Below are 21,613 nucleotides of genomic sequence, written 5' to 3'. Positions count from 1 at the left end.
TCCACTTCCCTCTACACAATGAAAGTGAATGGTGACTGTCTGAGACATTCTGTTCAACCTCTCCTTTGGGATCACATTGTAGAAATTTAGTTACACAGGTTTGATCAGACTTTTAATTTTTGGGTGAAATATCTATCGACTGTAAAGCTACCCTAGATGCTTGTTAGGATTTTGAATGTGCGTCACGGGATCAGAAGAATGTACTTTACTAATGTAGGAATGGAATTAGGTGTAGTTCTAAAAAAATTGCTAAGGGTTATACGTGCTTAATTACGCCAGCAATACAGAAACCCGCCCTTCAGCGCGACTCTGTCAGCCGAATGAGACTGAGCTGCTCTGGGTGAAAGGCAAGAGGAAATGCCATGCCATCGCCCCGGTGCTCAAATTTCTCTACGTGAAGACTGCTGTTAAAGGAGCCGTTACTACCTCCATCTTGCGCTCTGTTTTGTTTATATGGTTATATGGTGCGATGTGTGAGACAACACTTGTGTTACCTTAGCGTTTGCTTAATCGACTGTATCCTGAAACTGCTCCCACCCGGAGAGTCTCCTCCTACCGCTGACCTGACAGTCCCCGCAGACAGACCCACGGTGCTGGCGTGGATGCCTGAAAATGTGCTGAAAAGGTGCGTTTGTTGTTTATTACAAGAGTTTTTGTCAAGCTTTGGATCGTGTCGTGTTTAAATCTGGCAACACGTGGCAAGGTGATGTGGCTGGTTTCAGGTACCTTCAATAAAAACAGCTTAATGAAGGGCTATAACACGTCTCAATAGTTTTAGGTAGTTATATACGTAGCACTTGTTGAACAAAAGTCGTTTATTTTCCGTATAGTTTAATTGTTGTTCATTTAAAGTCGCTTTTTCCTGAACAGCTGAAAAGTTGTGATGTCAACATGTTCAAAACAGCCTGAAACAGACGTAGAAGCAAAAGAAATAAACTACAAGACAGGAGGAGAAGAGCAAGTGAACAAAAATACAAGTGATGGAGATTTTGGTTCGTTCAGTAACCGTAGGTTACATCTTTACGCCAGTAGGCGGCGACACAGGAATCTATTTTTTTTCTGCGTTAAGTGAGTCATTGGATAGTTGAATCATTCACTCAACCAATTCTCTAAAAACATGAGATCTTTCACTACTGTAAAGGCCCGTTCACACCAAGCACGATAACTATAAAGATAACGATTAAGATACAGTTCTAAAAATTGCTCTCAATATTAAAGAATAGCCGAGTCCACTACAACTATAACGATAAAGGCATAGAGAAACAGTATCGTTGGAATCACTTTCAGAACGATTTTTTTTCCAGCTGATGAACAATACAAACATTGACATCCAATTAGAATCCATCCTGCTGTAATAAGCTTGAGGATTTAAAGCGGCAGACGCACGTGCGCTCAAAATAAACAGACGATATCGTTCGCTGGTGTGGACGCTAATATCGTTATCTTTATAGTTATTTTTATAGTTATCGTTCTTGGTGTGAACGGGCCTTAACACGTTATCGTCCTTATAACCCCTAATCTGGCTGTGTACAGACCATGGTACAGAAAAATTATATTAAAATTATATCAAAATATAAGTTGCTGTTATTGGTAATATATACTTTTTTGTGTAATTTGCTTTTAGTAACTTCTACATACTCGTTCATTGAAGGGTCATGGCCGTTCAGTTAAACCATCCAGTGAAAAGCAATGCTGTTTGCCTGCTACATTCAGTTTCTTGTTTCAAAGTGAGATTATTTCAGTGACCTGACCATAATATTTCAGAGATATTCATTTAAAAGATTCTTAGACACTTTTTAAACACAAATTCATTTACGAATGCAAACCACTATCTGTTTCCATATCAAAATGTGTTCTGCAATAGGTTAGATAAATATTAACAGCTAAGACCAAACAAACCGTGAGAAAATACTTCTCAGAAAGGTAAACAAAGCAACTTTTTGTAGCTCCACACAATATTTTGCTCCATATCTTCTTATTTTTTATGTTTGTGTTCCTAAAAAATGCTTTAAATTGATCATTGTTCAATAAGATGAGCTTTCCCCCCATTTTTTGTATAGGGGTATAACAATCATACTTTATTCGGATGATATAGAATATGCAAGAATGTGTTGCCCTGATCTTCATCTGCCGCTGAGAGCCCAAAGCTCCCCGGATCAAGTGGAAAAGCCCAGGTGGTACTGACTTGGTTACCATCAGATTGGAAAATATGGCACCTCAGCAACCTTCCAGCATGGAGGAGCAGTCGGGGGGGCTATGTGAGCCTGAATCTGAGGAGGGAGAAAAACAAGGACCAGGACCCCCTTCTGATCAAGCTCATCCAGTTGCCTATGATGCTCCAGATGGAGGCTGGGGCTGGGTGGTCCTGGTGGCTACCATCCTTGTCTTAGCTCTGACACTGGCCTTCCCTTCCTGCATTGGCATCTTCTACTTAGATCTTCAGGAAGAATTTCAAGCCAGTAATAGTGAGACGTCTTGGGTGCCATCGATAATGACAGCAGTTCTGCACGCTGGAGGTAAGGATGTTAATGAAAATCTGTTGTATCCTCTTCCCTAGCACAACCAAATAAAATTGCAAAAATAATGATAGTTCAAACTGGTTTCCCAAATACACCATCTATCTTCCATTTGTCAGACGAAACAAGTAATCCCACCTCCAAATTTATGGCATAACCTGAGCCCAGGGTTTCCCAAACAAGGGTTTAGGAGCTAATAATTAATTATATTGAATGTCATATTGAAATAAACAAATGGAGCTGCATAGTTAATAAAAATAAAACAAAGTATTGATATTTTGTATCAAAATGCGATTGTCAAATCAAAGGTTATGCTGCTTCTCACTAACTCCATTTCTGCGTTGTGAGTTTAATGTCCATTCGGGAACACAACGTGCGCTAAGTTCACATTATTTACAACATCAACATTTGCATAATTTCCAATGTTTTTGTGAACAGAAGGTTACAGCATTTCACCAGTATTTCGCCAAAATAAAACCTCAAGTACCTGTTAACATCTTAAAAGCTTGAGGGTTTAAACATTTGAAAGTATTTGTATATTAATTTGTGGAGTTAGCTGGTTGATGTAAAGCGTGAACTATGTATGAACACTCTCAAACGTGACTATTTCCTTTAGCAGCAGCAGTCTTTGTTCTTTGTCTATATTACTATATTTCTAAATGATTTTAAAATAAACAAATAGAATAAAACTAAAAACAGATAAGATATGTTTACTCAAAGAACCGTGACCATGCAAATATTATTTGAAATTATTAGGGGGATCAACATTTTTAATTTAATTAAAAAATACCCAAAAAAGATTATTTAAGCTAGTGTCAATTAAGAAAGTATCAAGTAGACATTACAAATAGAAGCTTTAGAACAAAATATTTAATTTGATTTAACATAAATTGTATTACACATAAAAGTTTAGGCTACAACAACAACATAATATGGAAAATAAATAAGAGAAATGTCTATTTTTTTTTTTTTTTTTTTTTCATGCAATGAAAGTCACATAACGAAAACAGTTTTGTTAGCAACAGTCTTCAAAATACCTTCTTTTATGTTATGCAAAAGAAAGTAAGTCATTATGGTTTGAAACAACATGAAGGTGAGTAAGTGATGACAGAATTTATTTACTTTTTGGTTAATTATCCCTTTATTTATTTAATTATTATTATTTTATTTTTAAATAAATGAAATTATATGCTAAGAAACTAAAACTGCCAGCAGGTGGAGTTCAATGTTTTTATGAATCATTCACTTATTCAATTTGTTCAAATGGCTGATTCATTCAGGAATTAAGTAAACGGCTCTCTCTAAAATAGACCTTTGAATCATTGGTTCACACGATTCGTTCAAAACATGAGTCCCCCTACAAAAATTAACCATGATTTTATGATTTTTGCCGTATTGACTACCATTCGTGTAGCCACAGTTTTACTATAAATACTATGGCCTCAAAATGATCAAAATATTAAGGTAAAATCTCAGGTACTTCAAGTAAATATTCTGTGTTCAGTTAATGAAAAAAAAATAAACAAATTGGGAACCCCTGAGCTAATGTTGAGTCAAGCTGGTCAAAATTATAGAGCAATAATTCAAAGCACCACAGAGTCTCAGTGTTTACATTTTTAGTGGAATCTGACATATACTGTACTTGTGTCTGCATATTAAACTGAGTCAACCTAAATTGACATTAACCTTCAGAATTACTTCCCAATCCTGAGACTTGTGTTACTTTTGCTGCAATTTTATTAAATAACACTTATTAGTATTCAATATGTTTATCCTCCTTTATTAATCATTTTTTGTTTGTTCTGTTTTGTTTTTTGCATACGGTATAGATGTTAAACAGGTAATTGCACTGAATGCATAAGTGTGCGATTCATCCCACTGCGAGAATTAAGTTGTGGTCATTATTTGACATCTGATTTAAGCTGATAACAGCTACATTACATAAGTCCAGCAGAGATGTGAATTGGGCTTTTACTGGCAGTCATTGTAGCAGTCTTGAAAGAGGAACAGCTTGATGCAATATTTATTACACACACTTTATTATACCTCTTAAATAGCCATACATCAATCACATGTGAGAGAGTTGTGTGTTGTCATTTCGTTTAACATATTTGAACAAGGCAGTTCATTGTTCTAGGGTGGTGTTTTGAGTAGTTGCTTGTTGAAAATGAGCTGTGGGAATATGGCATGTCATGCTGGGATTTTAGCAGTAAACCATCTCAGATTAAAGCTTTTTTAACATATGTGTTTTTCTCGCAGGTCCTCTGTGTAGTGTTCTGGTGGAACGCTTTGGTTGCCGGGCGACAGTGATGTTTGGGGGAGTCCTGAGTGGTTTTGGGATGGCGGTCAGCTCTTTCTCACATTCCATCGTTGACTTATACATCACCACTGGGGTCATCACAGGTCAGGAAGAAGCCAGAGGAAGAGACAATGATATCTTGCAACAGCACTAATTACATAAACATTCTGATCACTTTATGCACAGTGATTATGTAAAGAGTTATCACTAAGCACTTGACCAGATGACAATAAAACAATAAATAAATGTATTATATAGCTCAGATAGTCAGCGTGCAAGTAAATAATACAGGAGCATTTATTATATTATCAATTATTAAATATAATTATAATAATTATAATTATTGATCATTATATAACTTAGTATTTACTATTCAAAATATGTATTTTTTTCTTACAATAATCAACTTGATTGATTTATTAATTAATTAACTGATTATTAATTATTAAATGATGTACTAATAAAAATAAATGCATTCATTATTAATTGATTGATTTGGCTATTCATTATTTAAACCATATAACAACAAGAATTATTATTAAGTAGTAACTAGTAATAATAAATGCGTTCATTTTCAATTGATTGGTTATTAATTATTAAATCATATAATAACAACAACAATAAATATGATGATTATTATTATTATTATTATTATTATTATTAGATGTATTTACAGTTACAGTTTTGATAGTTGGAATGTACGTAAATAATATCTGTTCACTATTAGTTAGCAAGGTACAATGAACTTCATCCATCAGTCAGTTCTATATAATCATAACCCTCTGTTTGCTTCTCAGGTCTGGGTTTCTGTTTCAGCTTCCAGCCTGCTGTCACAATACTTGGCCACTACTTTGTGCGCCGTCGTCCGTTTGCCAATGCAATGTCCTCCACTGGTACTGCTCTGGGTCTGTGTACATTGCCCTTTTTAGGTGACTATCTGCACAGCATGCTGGGCTGGAGAGGGAGCTTTCTGGTTCTTGGTGCTGTGCTGCTCAACTGCTGTGTTTGCGGAGCCGTTATGAGACCGGTCAGGCCTCGCAAGCCCAGAAAGACAGAGGTGATGAGCAACGGTGCCAGACCCCCAGGCAAAAAGAGATGCACGCTGGGGATCTTTCAGAGTTTAGCATCGTCCCTCAGAAAACACATGGCCTTTGACCTCTTCTGTAGTAACCTGCGTTTTCGGGTGTTTTCACTGGGCATCACTTGGATGATGCTGGGGTTTGTGGTGCCGCTTATTTACCTGGTCCCGTACGCATCAGCTCACAAAATGGATCCAAGCAGAGCTGCCCTGCTGCTCTCCATCCTGGGCTTTGTCAACATCATTGTGCGGCCTACCGTTGGAGTGCTCTTCAGTCTGCCCTGGTTTAAAGGTCGGCATATCTATGTTTTCTCAGCCGCACTTCTAATAAATGGACTCAGTAATAGTATTTGCTGCATTTCTGCAAGTTTCACAGTGCTGTTAATGTATGTGCTGGCGTACGGACTGTCCATGAGCGTGGTAGGCTCGCTGATGTTCACCGTCCTGATGGACACAGTGGAGATGAGCCGATTCCCATCTGCGCTCGGCCTGTTGTCTATCATGGAAAGCGTTACGCTCCTGATAGGACCTCCTCTCGCAGGTAACGTGAAAACTTTGTGTTTTGAATGATGTATTTTGTATGCTGACAGCACCACGTCACTGCCTGAATGTTTATGACTCCCAGAGCACAGCCCAAACATGATCTATGGCCTCTAAACTCCAGATACCAAAACAGACAGAGACATGTTTTAAATGTGGTCATTCTGGTATTTCTACATTTGCATCTACCCTAGACTCGAGACAACAAGTATAGATTCTATAGACAACAGGGATGTTTCTAGAGAGTCATTCACAACCTTTACAGGCAATAAAGTGCTGCTAAAGTACAAACATTTGCAAGTTTTATTCCTACGAGGGTTACTGTAAGAAATGGATTACACAGGTACTGTAAATATACGTCTCATCCAGCACCTCTCAGTAAATTGTAATAAAAAAATTGGTTGTAAAATATTGTAAAACATTATTACAATATTACTGTTTAATACTGTTTAATACTATTATTAATAGATTATTATTAAAACAAATCTTGTTTTGATATATATTTTTTTAATTATTAATTTGTATTTTTTTTGTTGACCCTCATCTACAGTTGGTTGAGTTTTATTATCTAAAATAAACTAGAGCAAGCAAACAAATAGTGACCAATCATGGGACCTACAAAATACAGTTTCCATTATAAATTTATATCAAACTTACCCTGAAATCGTGGTGCTAAAAAAAAAAATTTTTTCCCGCTGCTCTTATCCCAAGTTTAAATTGGTCTCAGATCAGGAAATGAATGTTCTTTCCTGTCACATCTCAGCTGTCCTGCCAAAGGCAAGTCCCATAAAAATTCATTTAAAAATTAATTCAAAGACATTCCCAAACATTCTTGTCGTTTAAAGAAGAACCACTATGATATATAATGAAATATATGTGTGATTGTGTCAGTGAGGAGGATTGTGCACGTGTTTCATCAAAATGAATGAAATATGTGCTCCATTATAACAGCTCTAATCTGGATTTAAGTGTTGGTCGGAGCGAAGGCTGTGTTCTCAATTTGACCAGTAATGTCATAAATTGGAGCTAAGTGCTGTCTAGCAACTTGGAGTGCTACTAAGTACCGTATTTTTATGAACTATATGTCGCACCTGAGTATAAGTCGCATCAGTCCAAAAATACGTCATGACGAAGAAAAAAACATATAAGCCGCACCGGACTATAAATCGCATTTATTTAGACCCAAGAACCAGGAGAAAACATTACCGTCTACAGCCTCTGAGGGCGCTATATGCTGCTTAGTTTAGCTGGTGTAGCCTACAGGAGCACTGTGCAGCATCTCTGGCAGCATAGAGCGCCCTCTGGCTGCTGTAGACGGTAATGTTTTCTGTTAGTTCATTTCTCTTGATTCATGTCAAATTAATTTTGATAAATAAGTCGCACCTGACTATAAGTCGCAGAACCAGCCAAACTATGAAAAAAAGTGCGACTTATAGTCCGGAAAATACGGTACACGCTTTAGTGTTTAGCTATATTCTAGATGGCCCCTACACAGTCATGCATGACTCATGTTTTAGTAGTTATTTTCAAAATAATGATGATCGAGCAGATTTTTATTAAGTTTGAATATATTTAGATCTTTTTATTTTGATTTATAGATACAAAATAAACTGCAATTACCCCTGCACCTGTGTTACAGGAATCCTTGTGGACCGTACTGACCAGTACACATACGTGTTCCTGGCCTGCAGCATCTCAGTGGCCTTATCAGCTCTGTTCCTTATGGTTTCCTTTTACTGGCTGGATTCCCGTGATGCAGCCCTGAAGAACAGTTCACCAGCATCTGGGTCTCCAGCTGAGCCTGCAATCAATTTGCCCATGGACAGTAGTGTACCTACAGATGGGGACACGACTAATAACCTATCATCACAGGCAGAAAAAAATCACAAATGTATGACCTGAGTTATTTACCGTATTTTTCGGACTATAAGTTGCACCTGAGTATAAGTCGCATCAGTCCAAAAATACATCATGATGAGGAAAAAAACATATATAAGTCGCACTGGACAATAAGTCGCATTTATTTAGAACCAAGAACCAAGAGAAAACATTACCGTCTACAGCCGCTAGAGGGCGCTCTATGTTTTCAGTGTAGACTACAGGAGCACTGCGCCGCATAGTGCGCCCTCCGGCGGCTGTAGACGGTAATGTTTTCTCTTGGTTCATGTCTCTTAGTTCATTTCTCTTGGTTCATGTCAAATTAATTTTGATAAATAAGTCTGACTATAAGTCGCAGGACCAGCCAAACTATGAAAAAAAGTGTGACTTATAGTCCGGAAAATACGGTATGTCCTTGTAATCGGGATCTGTATCAGGTACAAAAATATGTTTCTTTGCCGTTTATTAGTATCATAGAATGTGCTATTTATAACTATGTTATTTCAACATCAAACCCTGTTTTTTTGTATGTTGTTATCTGACACTGGCTTTTGCAAACATCCTGGTCTCACATCACGGTTCGCCTTCTAGAGCATAGAGAGCCACAGAGACATCCGTTAATACAGTCCTTTGAATTCAAGTAAATAATATAAACGCTACTTCATTCCTGATCTAAATGACAGAATGCTTTAGTTCTTTGCCCAGAAAATTAAGCTAATTCAAGTCAGGAAATATTGAGCATTGTGACCGATTTGATTCATCTCATGCTTGTAATATTAAGTTTGCTAGTTACACTACTGTTTGACAGTTTGAGGTTGATAAGATCTTTGAAGATGTCTCATATTCTCACAGAGTCTGCTTTTATGTGATTAAAAATATAGTAAAAACAGTAATATTGTGAAACATTATTACCATTTCAAATATCTGTTTTTCTATTATATCTAAAGATGTCAATTATTTCTGTGATGGTAAAGCTGAACTTTATCAGCCATTACTCCGGTCTTCAGTGTCACATGCTCAGGAAACATTTATTATTATTTATTATTATGTCATGCTGCTTAATATTCTTATGAAAACCATAATACTTTTTTATTTTAATTTTAATAAATAGAAAGTTCAAAAGAACAACATTAATTTTATTTATTTATAAATTCCTTTACCAACACTTAATTTAATGCAACCTTGCTGTATAAAAGTATTAGTTTCTTAAAATATGTTACTGACCCCAAACATCACACTGTGTTGTTTTTAGACACTTTTTGTGTCATGAGACTAAGCACTGAAAGACCTGACCCTTAAGGAAGATTGTTGGTCAGTTCCCAAAGGGTAGGAAAGGCACCGTATAATAAATCAGTAGAAAATGGTTTTGTTATTATTGCACATAGGCTCTTAAGGTTTTCTCAGTCCATGTACAGACATAATTTAACCAAGATATATTTCATATTCAGACTTGATTTCTGGTTCTCAGTGTGTGCTTGAGTATGACTAATCTTAAATATGTGCCCTTGGGTTGGTTGGTTTGTTAGGATTAGTACTGAATAAGATTGTATTTGAACTGAAGGTGCAGAGTGTGCAGCAGTGTCATGAATTATTATTCACTGCTGAACAGAACAAGTGTCATATTTCACTTCGTGCTGATTTATATTTAAACTCCTCCTGTACACTCTTGCTGGTTGCTGTGTAGATGCTCTGTTGTGTTGTTACTTTGCCAAAGCAAATGACCAGCTTATATAAGCGGAAAGGGCTATGATTACCCCCTAGAGAGTCATTTATACAATGTATAATAAAAACTATAAACTAGAATAAAAAAAAAGAAAATTCTGTACTCAGTTTAAATTTAATAATAAAGATGTAAGCAGAAACATTATCTGATTTATTATTATTATTATTATTATATGTATTTATGTATTGCTATCAATAAGCAATTATGCAGTTATTAATGATAGTATATTATGGTTTGACTTGGATGTGTAGGTAAACCCATCTTCATCTTTCTGCTTAATGTTTGCAGAAAAGACCAACATTATTGGTCATTCCAACAATTCTTATAAAAAATTTTTTTGAAAACATTCTACCAGACAAAGAATGTATTAAATGTATTTAAGTCATAATAAACTGCATTCTATTATTGCAATGAAAAGAATAAATACGCGTACTATATTGCTATATATGTGTTTAAAAAATGCCTATAATGATAGTAAATGTTGGAGATAGTTTTTTATTGTTAAAATCTTTGTTTACACACTTGCTCACGAGGGAAATAAAGGGCTGCACATTTATGAAATCACCCATATGATTGATGATAGTCACTAAACAGCGCTCTCTGCTGGCCGCTTGAAGACCGCGCCAAACAGCGTCCACAGCGGGTAAGTTGACGAGGCGACGCAGCGTACGACGTCATGAACCGTCATACGCACAACACAGTAGCAATATGAAATAAAAACGTTTTTTATGCACACTACCTCGTTTTAAATAAACTATGCGGTTATTAAATGTATTTTCTAAGTCGATTATCATTATTCGTAATCGAAATGGATCTGAAAACCAGTTTTGACACCGCCCAGATTTGTGAAAGTGAAACCAAAAGCGAACTTGCGACAAACTGCAACGGGAGAAGCTAATGGTAAGAAGACTTATATTGTTTATCTCTTTATATTGTATAGCGCTTATATCCTATATTTAAATGCACTAGAGAAGATTGATGCGGCTGAAAACATTGTAAACCAACCTAAGTCGGTTTGCTAGTCTTAGCTTGTAACGTTAAATGGTTTTTCAGCTGGACGCACGGCTAAAACCGGCCAGCAGACTATCGTTACTGTGACCAGGCTTTGTAACTATTCTAGACTGGCTTATCTGATTTATCTTTATCTTTTCAGATGACCTCAGAGGCTCACCCCATCTATAAAACCGTGGCAGTGCATTTCGGCCTGTTGTGCTGTGATCTTGCCATCTGGGCTTGTGTGTGGTTGGTACTGCTGTGGCTGGATGGAGAGGGCAGTCTGGATCTATGGTGTCTGTGGGCTCTCAGGGCCATCAGCTGTGTTGTGCTTTATGCATTGAGCACAATTTTTGCTGACAGCAGCATTCAGCCTCTCCTGAAGCGCTGGGTAGCTCTACTGAGCTTCCTACCGCCAGTGTTTGACAGTATGCAGACAATGCTGCAAGGGACCATGAGAGGCTTCACACCTGTTCCTGATCCTGGCATGGTGATCCTGAGCTTAGCTACATCTACCCTCACATATATTATGTGGGAGATGGCATTCCCACATGGTGGATCATCTAAGGGTGCCAGAAACCAGAAGATAGATGAAGAGGCCAAAGCACTCCTAATGAGGGTCATTCGATACTCCAAGCCAGATTATCTTCATCTAGGGGCTGCATTCCTCTTCCTCAGCCTGGCAGCATTGTGTGAGTGTTTCTCATGATTTAGAAAACTATAATATTGTCTGAATTAGTTCTTAATTTTAAATCCAAAACCTGATTACAGTGTATCTTTTATCTACATTGAAGAAACTAGATACAGAGTAATAAAAAAAAAATTTTTTTTAATAGTTGAGACATTCATCCCATACTGCATTGGCAAAGTTATTGACATATTGAGTGGAAAGTACCAGCACACCAATTTCTCATGGGCTATTGGACTCTTGGCACTGTGCTCACTCGGAAGGTCAGTGTAAAATAACTGTCATGAAAATACCTTAAAAAGGAAAAACTGGTTTTGTTTTTGCAATTTATTGTTCATGTGTTGTGTCTTTAAGCTCCTTGTTCAGTGGTTTGCGTGGCGGGATGTTCATGTGTAGCCTCAGCAGGCTCAACAAAAGAATACGAAACATGTTGTTCCAGAACCTCATGAAGCAGGAGATAAGCTTCTTTGAAGAAAACAAAACAGGTACAGTACCTGTCCCTTTCCTTCAGTTGCCTTGTAGGGCTAATTGTCTTTAAGTAAACATTTGCCAGAGAAATAAAAACTCACTTTATTTTCTAAATGCATGTTTTAGATGCCATTGTGAACAGTCCAGTCATGTTTAAAAAAAAACAAGTCAACAAGTCAACTTAAAAAAAAAAAAAAAACGCTTCTCGAGTTTTGACCACAGCATAATCCAATAGGCCGAGGACTTGATTCATCGGAGTAGAATCAACTCTTTTTACCCAGCTGCCTCAGAATCAAACAATTTTTATATGTATTCAAATAGCAAGTGCCACAAAAGTCAAAAATAAAAAATAAAAAAATAATGCATGTGATAATATATTATTTTAAATCATGCCTCAGAAACCCAATTTTCTCTCTTACAGGTAGTCTCACGTCACGCTTGGTCTCTGACACTGATAAAATGGGTCGTTCTGTGGCCATGAATGTGAATGTGTTACTGCGGAGTTTCGTGAAGACATGTGGGATGTTGTACTTTATGTTGGGACTATCCTGGCAGTTAACCCTCCTCACCTGCATCGAAATGCCACTTCTTGCTTTCATTCAGAATTCATACAACAACATCTCCCAGGTAAGTAAACCTTCATGTTGGTTTCCTTATTACTTTGGCCTCTCCAGAAAACTTTTTTTTGTAGAAGTACACTGTAATGAATTCATAGCGTCTCGTCTTTCTTATCAGAAAATAGCCAAAGAGATTCAGGACTGTAATGCAGAGACTACGGAGTTGGCATCTTCTGTCATTGGATCGATGAAGACAGTGCGCAGTTTTAAGGCAGAGCATCAGGAGCAACAGCGATATGAACAGACTCTTAACCGAAAGCTCCAGGTTCTGAGGCGTAAAGGCATATACAGTGCCACCCATCTCTTAATACGCAGGGTAAATCATATACAGCCCTGATATGCATGCACCGTTCTCCAAAACAGAAATTGTGTTCCATTTCTTTGATTCTTCTTTCATTGCATTGTAGTTCATTACAGTAGGCTTGAAGGTAGCAATGCTGTTCCTAGGCCGAAATCTCATCTCCTCTGGAAAGCTTAGCAGCGGCAGCCTGCTTGCATTTGTATTCTATCAGAAGGACATGGTGACCAACATGAAGGTATAACTGGCTGGTAGAATGTTACAGTAATATGACTCTTAATTTAGAGAGACTAAACTCATTCCATCATTATATTCTCAGCATCTTGTATATATCTATGGAGACATGCTGAATACCGCGGGATCAGCAGTGAAGGTGTTCCAGCTGCTTGACAGGAAGACACAGATGAGAGAGGCAGGTGATTTGGCCCCAGAGAAGGTTGAGGGAAGATTAACCTTTGAAAAGGTCACCTTTTCCTACCGCTCACGCCCTAATGAAAAAGCACTCAAGGTAGGTTTTGGTTAATACTACAAAAGCAGATGAGAGAACTAATTGAATTTTGCATGGGACTCATTGTTGAATTGTTGCAGTCTGTTACATTGGAATTGAGTCCAGGGAAGCTGACGGCATTGGTAGGACCCTCAGGTGGTGGGAAGACCTCTTGTGTCTGCTTGCTGCAGAGGTTTTATGAGCCACAGGAGGGTGAGGTGTTACTGGATGGAGAACCTCTGTACCAATACCAACACCAGTACTTACATAAAAAGGCAAGGAGTGATACACCAGCATTTATAACCATGTTACTAGAGGACAAACAACCAATTCTGTTGGATGGTTTGGTGAAATGCGTAGTAGTTTGTAAATTGATACATCATTCTCTGTCATTTGGACTAGGTGGCAATGGTATCCCAGGATCCTGTGCTTTTCTCTGGCTCGGTGAGATATAATATTGAATACGGTTTAAAGGACTGCACACTTGAAAGAGTAAAAGAAGCTGCTCGGAAAGCCAATGCACACAACTTCATAAGCAAACTGGAACAAGGATATGACACAGGTAGATAAAACTTGGCAGACAATCAATATGGTACTGATATATCATTCATTCCCATAAATAAAATAAAATAAAAACTTGGTTAAAACGAGTATGTTAAATCTGGACGCTTTCTCTGTAGATGTTGGTGAGTGTGGTGACCAGCTGTCTGCAGGGCAGAAGCAGTGCATTGCCATAGCCAGAGCCCTGATAAGAAACCCACAGATTCTCATCTTGGACGAGGCCACCAGCCACATGGACTGCAGCACGCAACAAGCTGTACGGACTCCTCTGGAATTAATACTAAAATTATCCTAATATCTTAATAAACACCTGTATGTTATTTTTGAGATGCTGTAACATGATCAATTCTGTGGTTCTCAGTATCTATTCATGATCTTATTGTCCAGGTTCAAGATGTGCTGAATAACGTAAAGGATCAGACAGTACTGGTGATAGCTCATCGTTTGGAGACTGTAGAGAAAGCAGACCACATTATCTTCATGGAGGGAGGTGAAGCCGTGGAGCAGGGAACACACCAGCAGCTCATGGCTAAAGGCGGCAGATACTATCGGCTCAAAGAAAAGCTTTTCAATCTGGAGACACAACCAGTGGACTAAAGTATCAAATACGTGGATTTATTTTACAGAAATTTTTAATACACACTCACAGACTGCATTTACCCACATTTATTGTTGGTAAATACTTAGTTTTGATAAATTATATTCTTCGGGACTACTTTTCTCCATACCTCTTTTAATATAGGTGTTTTATTGATTATGGAATAATTGATGATTAATTGGACACACAAAAAGGAATGCATGAGATTTGTATACTAAAAGTAAAACTACAGAATAACAACCTCTGTTTTAAAAATATGTTATAAAGAATTATGATGGTGTAGTACAATCAGAGAATGACCAGTGGATTTGCCCTCAGCTGCATAAAAATGCGGAACAGGATTTCAGAGTTCTTATTCGTCTTCATTGTGCCACCAAGAGCTGCTTGATTCTGTGCATCCTGAAGGTCTTTATAAAGAGACTGACAATAGAAAAAAAATGTATATTGTTGCATGTGAATCAACACAAATCACAGTGTTAAAGTGAAATAAACAGATAAATGTAAGGAAATGAGATCTACCTCAACTTGCCGTATGGCTTCAAACAAGCTCTGTGACTTTAACTGTTTAGTTCGACCACATTTCACAGCCGAGTCTCTGAGCAAGACCTGTTGAACATGTTATGATCTGTTCAGTAAGTTAGATTCTATTGTAAGTCCACATTCGAAAAATGAAAATACTTTATTATAAAGTACCTGCAGGCGCCTTAGAATGGCATGATGCAGTCCACACACCGCTGCCACAGATGAACTTTCCACCCGAATCTCCAAGACTTCAAGAGGTCCATCAGAACAGAAATCTCCCAGTGTTACCTTTAGGAAATACATGGGTAACTCATTCTAAATTACAGACCTTATGATCATAAATGAATAATTAGTAGTATAAAGTCAGTACCTCTCTGACCAGAAGCTTGACAGAACATCCATCTGGGCCATACGCACAAACCACTGGACTTTGTACAGACATTTGTCCTCTGGCCTCAGGTGATACCAACCAGTTCAGCACAGACATGCATCTTTCTGCACTGCTGGTTGCCGAGAGGTGCAGTTTATTTGTTAGAAGCTCTGATGATACCTTGACCATCACTGTGATGGGTCCTGACTTGGTAGTAGTATCAGAATCTCTGGTAGATGCTCCTCTGGAATGTAGGAAGGATTGGATGCCATCTGTGACAGTGTGGTGTCTGATGTTACCATGAGAAAATGATCCATCTAGCCTTAAAGCATCTAGCCAGTCAACTGTTAAAGTACTCAAAGGTGCACTGATGGAACCCATCTCTGTTAGGAGCTGGGAAACACCAGGAGAAGATGCTGCAGGACTAAACAGAGCAGACAGGGAGAAGACGAGAGAACAGTAGACTTTCACTGGCAGAGACAGCCCCCCAGTGCTTTCAAGGGGGATGGTTACATCCAGTTTCTGACCAGAATCCAGTTTCATGAATGGGAATGAGTATGTCCTAGATGAGCCTTCTATATTTGGACCCTTGGATAATGGATGGACCTGAATGCACAAAGTCCAGCCATGTTCCAGTGTACATCCACTTGAATTTTCAAGCACACATGTGAGAGTCAAAGAGTCTCTTTGGAGCAACGAGCTCCATCTAACTACACCACAACAGATGATTGGATGCTTGGTGCCCATATTACACACCTTTTCATTCCCATGGTTGTCCAACAGTAGGCTGTAAACATTTATGACTTGATTAAGATGTTTGAGACACTCATTTTTCTCCTGAAGCTTGTGTTTTAAGGATTCTGCCCTGCAGAAGGAGAGAAAAAAAAAAGTAAATGACGTGATAATATTTTTGATTGTTTTAAATGTGAAAAACAACAACAAAAAACTAATTCATAAAAATATATTTGTATGTACTAAAATGCTGTTTTTCCACCAAGAACAACTTTGATTATAAGATAAACTAAAATTTAAATAAAACAAACTAAACTCAAAAAGTGACATTTAGATTTTGCTGCTGGAAAACAATTAAGTCTTTTCAATGATGAAGCATGAAACAGACCTCTCCCAGATGTTTGCGATGGAAGCCAAGAGGTCCTTCACTCTTTGACATGCCAGAGATGAGGGCAACCTGGGAACATTTGCTTTTTCAGATCCTTGAGGAAGGTTCACGCAAAGCAGTTTTCCGCTCAAAGATACTGCCAAAAGCTGCACAGATCCTTTAAATTCGAATACAAACACTGTGTTAATGCCTTAAAATACTGCAAAAGTCTGGTAAACAGCATAGAGATTCATCATAATTAATGTACTGTACCTGTGGGGTTAGTATATGGCCCAGCAAGTGCTATAACCCTGCATACACCAAGACTGTCAGTGGTCAGAGCTTGGATTTGGGATTCAGTTCCTGTCGCTTCTGATGAAGAAGTTGCAGTGAGCTGAAGAGCATGTAGGTCATTGAGAGAGCTGTAGTACAGCCGCTTATCATCAACACAGGCACACAGCACTGGTCCTCGTACACTATGCTCATTGAAGCCTATAAAAAGTGATTTATAGATTACCAAAACTATATTCAAAATGAGTAGGAGTACAGTAGTTTTCATATTTTAAGGAATATACAGTCAAAAATGTGTCCTGATATGAGGTTAAGGGAAAAAAAGCTTCATTAAAAAAAATAAAATTATTCTAAACAGAAAATCTTGAGTATTATTTCTTGTAAAAATATTTTAATAAAAACTGCTTCACTGCCTTAGCCAAATCAAGGCAATATTAGATCAGGTTGTAAAATGTCATGTGGTTTAATTCCACAAAACCATATTCATATTTGTTAATAATATATGTAATGGTTAAAGAAAAACGTGAAAAATATATTTTAAGCTTTTTTGAAAGTAATTATTAATGTACACTCATATGTATTCAAAACACAAGTAAATACTAAATTACTTTTTTTTTTTTTGATAATCACACCACATGACATCTTTTGAGTTTAATTAAACTGAAACTTTTCCTGAAAATGGTAAAAAGGTTTAACAAACCATATGAGACCAGTGTGGAAAACCAAAATAGTACATCTCCTATAAATTGACTCATGATCACTAGATTTTGAAAAGATTTTTTTCTTATCTTTATTGTGTACACCCTTATATATATAATTGACTCTCAAAGCAAATAAAGTCCAGTGCTTCCCAAACCTGTCCTCGAGGCCCCCCTGCCCTGCACCTTTTGTATGTGTCCTTCATCTAACACACCTGATTCCACTCATCAGCTCTTTAGTAGAGACTGAAAGAACTAAATTGGGTGTGTCTGATTAGGGAGATATAAAAAATGTCCAGGACAGGTTTGGGAACCACTGGACTAGAGCAATGGCAAATGTATGTGTAATGAAAGCACTTTAATTCAGTCATACTATAATCTGCCTTTTTTCCTTCCAGGCTTGCTTGTTTACTTCTGACAATTAGAAGTTTGCCTCTTTGACCAACTGCAACAAGACACTGAGGTCCGTGTTCTCCAGAGACGCAGGTTCCAATAAATACGACTGGCTGCTCTAAACTCTGAAGGACTCTGACCGGGGACCTCTGTTCTCCTGCAGGACCAGCCAGGGTGGGGATGAGCAAAGGAAAGTAGCAAATACGTCCATCAGGTAAACCACACAGAATGACTGGAGATTTGACTAGAGAGGCGTCCACTCCAAATAAAAGCCTGAAAAGATGGGGCTCAAGATGTGGATGGAGGTCAGTGCTGACTGATGTGGATCCTTCAGGGTAGATGCAAGTCAATACTGGAGGTGAACTCACACTTTTTTCACGGCATGTGTTTAGAGTATTAACCTGGAAGCATGCAAGTTTATGAAGGGGCCTGGATCCAGGCTCTTCGTAGAGATCAAAACTCCAAACAGACTTGTGAAGGCTAAGAGTCACTAGGATCTTCTCGACTATGAGGAATGCTTGTAGGCTGGCATTTTTCAGGACGACTGACTCATCTGGTACAGTATACAGCACGCTGTCAGGACTTTTGTTCACCCGGACAGAGGAAGAACTAAGAGGGAAAAAGCATGGAAACCAAAAATCACAAAACCAAAAATATCTATGCCATTTAGTAAAACAAAACGTGAATTCGATAAGTAATATTAATTGTTGAATAGAATTCTTTACTAAGCACGGCCCCTTGGTTACAGTTGCTAAAACAAAAATTTCCATTCTTAAAAGCATTTAATTGGACTAAGATTTGTGTAGTGCAAAAATAATCAGCATTTTTTTTGTCTGTTTTCCAGTAAACACGTACGTTTATTTACTGTAATTAAGTTAACACACACTTATACATACATATTTAATAGCAAGTGATCATTTATTACAGAAACCGTGATCTATATGTAATCTAGTAAGTTACCTGAGCTGTGGTGGTAGAGGGGTGCAGTAAAGCCCACCGTTCGCGCAAAGTGCATAAAGTCGATGTTTATCTTCACTTAATGCCAAAAGTATCACTGAAGCTTCAAACAGCATTACTGTCTGGAAAACAACATGTATTAAGTGAGCATGGAGAAGGTACTATAGTTGAATACAAAAGTGAGAACAGGCGTCCACTTGCCGTGACTCTCCTCTCGCGGACACTGAAGAGGAGCACATCTCGGTCTCCGCGGGTCACGAGCAGACTCACGCCGTCCTGAAGCACGCGCACTGAGTCTGACTGACAGTCACTGAACTCCGATAAACACTCCACACTGCACCGCACAGCCTCCATTATCAGATTCCGTCGGATTTACAGTCAGCTTAAAAAACGCTTTCCGGTTGGATAATAGTAGTTATGCATTTTAACTACATAACAGAAACGTTAGTAACTGTCCCTAACTTGTTTCATGTTCCCGCCGCCTTATTCTTCTTCGTTGGAGTTTTACGTCACTAGGCATCCATAGTGTTGCATTAGTGCCATCTGCTGTCTCACTTAAACTTACCGTCTTCGTCCTTCCATTCCGGTTCTCCTTAGAAAATGAAACAAATATCTCCGTCCTCGGTAATTATTTCCATTATGTTACTATATATTTTAACATACTCTACTATACCTATTTCCCGTTGCTGATACTTGAACACTTGCCTTTCTTGTATATATTTATTACATGATATAAATAGGTGTTTAATTGTTTCCTCCTGACATTCATCACATAGTCCTGTCAGGAGTTTTCCTATAACATTAAGAGTTTTGTTTAGTTTGCAATGTCCAATTTTCAGTTTATTTATTATGACTTGTTCCTTTTTATTTCCCTTCTTACTTTTCATACCTATCACAGTCTCCATTTGAACTTTGATTTATTATAATTCTATGCATAGCTGCTGCTATTTTTGCATTATATTTTTCCACATTTAACTCTTCCCTTCTGTTTTTGATCATTTAATTTTGAAGTCAAAATGTTTCTTTTCTTTTCCCTGGATGCTCACATGCACTGACACCCACGATTATTTTCGATAATTTTCTTTACCTCATTTAAACACTTCAGAGTAGAGGTCAGCCAAAAATGTTATGGAGTAGTTTTTACATAAAAGTAAAATGTAATTGATAGCAGCGTCTCTATTAAAGTTGAGGTTTTAACACCAGGGTTCAAATAATCGGTTGTAGGAATCAAAACTAGCAATTGAATCATTCTCCTGAGTCGGTTCTTTTCAAAGTTTTAACAAAAAGTTTTAAAGATTTTTATTGACCAAAAAAAAAAAAAAAAGTCAATATTTCCAGTGTTGACCCATGCACTTTCTTGCCTTATTACTTCTCGGAGTTAAACACAATTTATGGGCTTCTGCTTGTCCACTCACCTTTTGAGGACTGATCACAGGTCTTTATGGGATTGATATCTGGGGAGTTGTCTAGCCATGGATAAAACATTTTTATTGTAATGATCTACACCACCTATTTTTCACTTCTGCTTTGTTACATGATGCTCCATCATGCTGGAAAATGCACGGATCATCACCAAATTGCTCATGGATCATTGGAAGAAATCACTCCTGCAGGACGGTTTGATACCATTCTTTATTCATGGCAGTATTTTTTGGCAGAATTATTAGAGTGCCCACTCCCCTGGTTGAAAAGCAACCCCACACATGGATGATCTCAGGATAATTAACTGTTTGAAGTGGCTTCTTTGCTGCCCTTCTTGACACCAGGCTGTTATCCAAAAGTCTTGTCCTCACTGTGTGTGAAGATGCTCTCACACCACTCTTCTGCCATTCCAAGCTCTGCACTGCTCAGGAGGAGACGGTCCTGGTGCTTGCTGGACACTCTGGAACGTCCTGAGTATCAGTTTAAAGTATCAGCTGCCAGAGTCCATGCCAGGAGTCCTGATCGCTAGACACCTATTATATACCAGCAAGCATATGTGATCAGAATTAAAACCCAGTAAGCTAAATTGCATAAACATTTTCCCATAAAGAACATGCGCATAAGGAGTGCTTAGTTGTATAGACAGTGTACTGTATGTGTGTGTGTGTGTGTGAGAGAGTGTGAGTGTGTATTACACACACACACACACACACACACAGTGGCTTAGCCATCATTTCAGAAGTAAATGAGGGGGACAGAAATGTAATGGGGATATATATATATAGCGATCCGTTCCTTTCAAAGAGCCGTTCAAAAGGCTGACCAAAAGGCTTTTGGCTCTTTTTAAATATTTAGTCAGTTTTAAGCCAGCTTGGGGGTGTCGTGGCAAAATTTAAATCAACTCTCACCAGCATAAGAGACAGACTCATTCTCAGGTATAATTAAAAAGAAAGCTTTTATTCTTTGCAAAGAAGGTCAGACAGTCATACAGCAACACTGAGTTCCTGCAGAGTGAAACCGACCCAGGAAGAGGGCAGTCCTCCACTTTATATAACTCTGCACTTCCAAGGTTACACAGTTTCAGCAGCTGTAAATTTCCACACAAAACAAGGAACAC

The 21,613-nt window shown here is 38.0% G+C and overlaps 3 protein-coding genes across 4 annotated transcripts; 2 read left to right on the top strand and 1 right to left on the bottom strand.

Annotated features, from left to right (window-relative positions):
• The first annotated feature begins 188 nt into the window (after positions 1–188).
• Positions 189–10,178, top strand: slc16a5a (solute carrier family 16 member 5a). Of its 2 annotated transcripts, none has more exons than XM_052611517.1 (5): positions 189–625; positions 2,061–2,516; positions 4,776–4,919; positions 5,613–6,434; positions 8,073–10,178. In XM_052611517.1, the coding sequence occupies exons 2-5, from the start codon at positions 2,210–2,212 to the stop codon at positions 8,333–8,335; spliced, it is 1,536 nt and encodes a 511-aa protein (XP_052467477.1). In that variant the 5' UTR covers positions 189–625; positions 2,061–2,209; the 3' UTR covers positions 8,336–10,178. The 2 variants fall into 2 exon arrangements, with proteins under 2 accessions (XP_052467477.1, XP_052467476.1); XM_052611516.1 differs by having other exon boundaries at positions 190–625; positions 2,096–2,516.
• Positions 10,179–10,690: 512 nt separating this feature from the next.
• On the top strand, positions 10,691–15,253 carry tap2t (transporter associated with antigen processing, subunit type t, teleost specific). Its single transcript, XM_052611514.1, has 12 exons — positions 10,691–10,934; positions 11,188–11,719; positions 11,864–11,978; positions 12,070–12,200; positions 12,605–12,810; positions 12,919–13,116; positions 13,208–13,336; positions 13,418–13,606; positions 13,687–13,860; positions 13,988–14,147; positions 14,266–14,402; positions 14,534–15,253. Exons 1-12 carry the CDS (start codon positions 10,932–10,934, stop codon positions 14,741–14,743), a joined length of 2,184 nt encoding a protein of 727 aa, XP_052467474.1. The 5' UTR covers positions 10,691–10,931; the 3' UTR covers positions 14,744–15,253.
• faap100 (FA core complex associated protein 100) lies at positions 14,771–19,602 on the bottom strand. Its single transcript, XM_052611513.1, has 9 exons — positions 19,272–19,602; positions 19,078–19,192; positions 18,098–18,726; positions 17,009–17,227; positions 16,757–16,913; positions 15,637–16,501; positions 15,438–15,554; positions 15,264–15,350; positions 14,771–15,164 (listed from the first exon to the last, which is right to left on the bottom strand). The coding sequence occupies exons 1-9, from the start codon at positions 19,426–19,428 to the stop codon at positions 15,033–15,035; spliced, it is 2,478 nt and encodes an 825-aa protein (XP_052467473.1). The 5' UTR covers positions 19,429–19,602; the 3' UTR covers positions 14,771–15,032.
• Between the last annotated feature and the right edge of the window lie 2,011 nt (positions 19,603–21,613).

Source organism: Carassius gibelio, chromosome A12 (genome assembly GCF_023724105.1).
Source record: "Carassius gibelio isolate Cgi1373 ecotype wild population from Czech Republic chromosome A12, carGib1.2-hapl.c, whole genome shotgun sequence".
NCBI lineage: Eukaryota > Metazoa > Chordata > Actinopteri > Cypriniformes > Cyprinidae > Carassius > Carassius gibelio.
The sequence above is the reverse complement of the archived record's forward strand: the minus strand, read 5'-3'. Positions and strand labels throughout refer to the sequence as shown.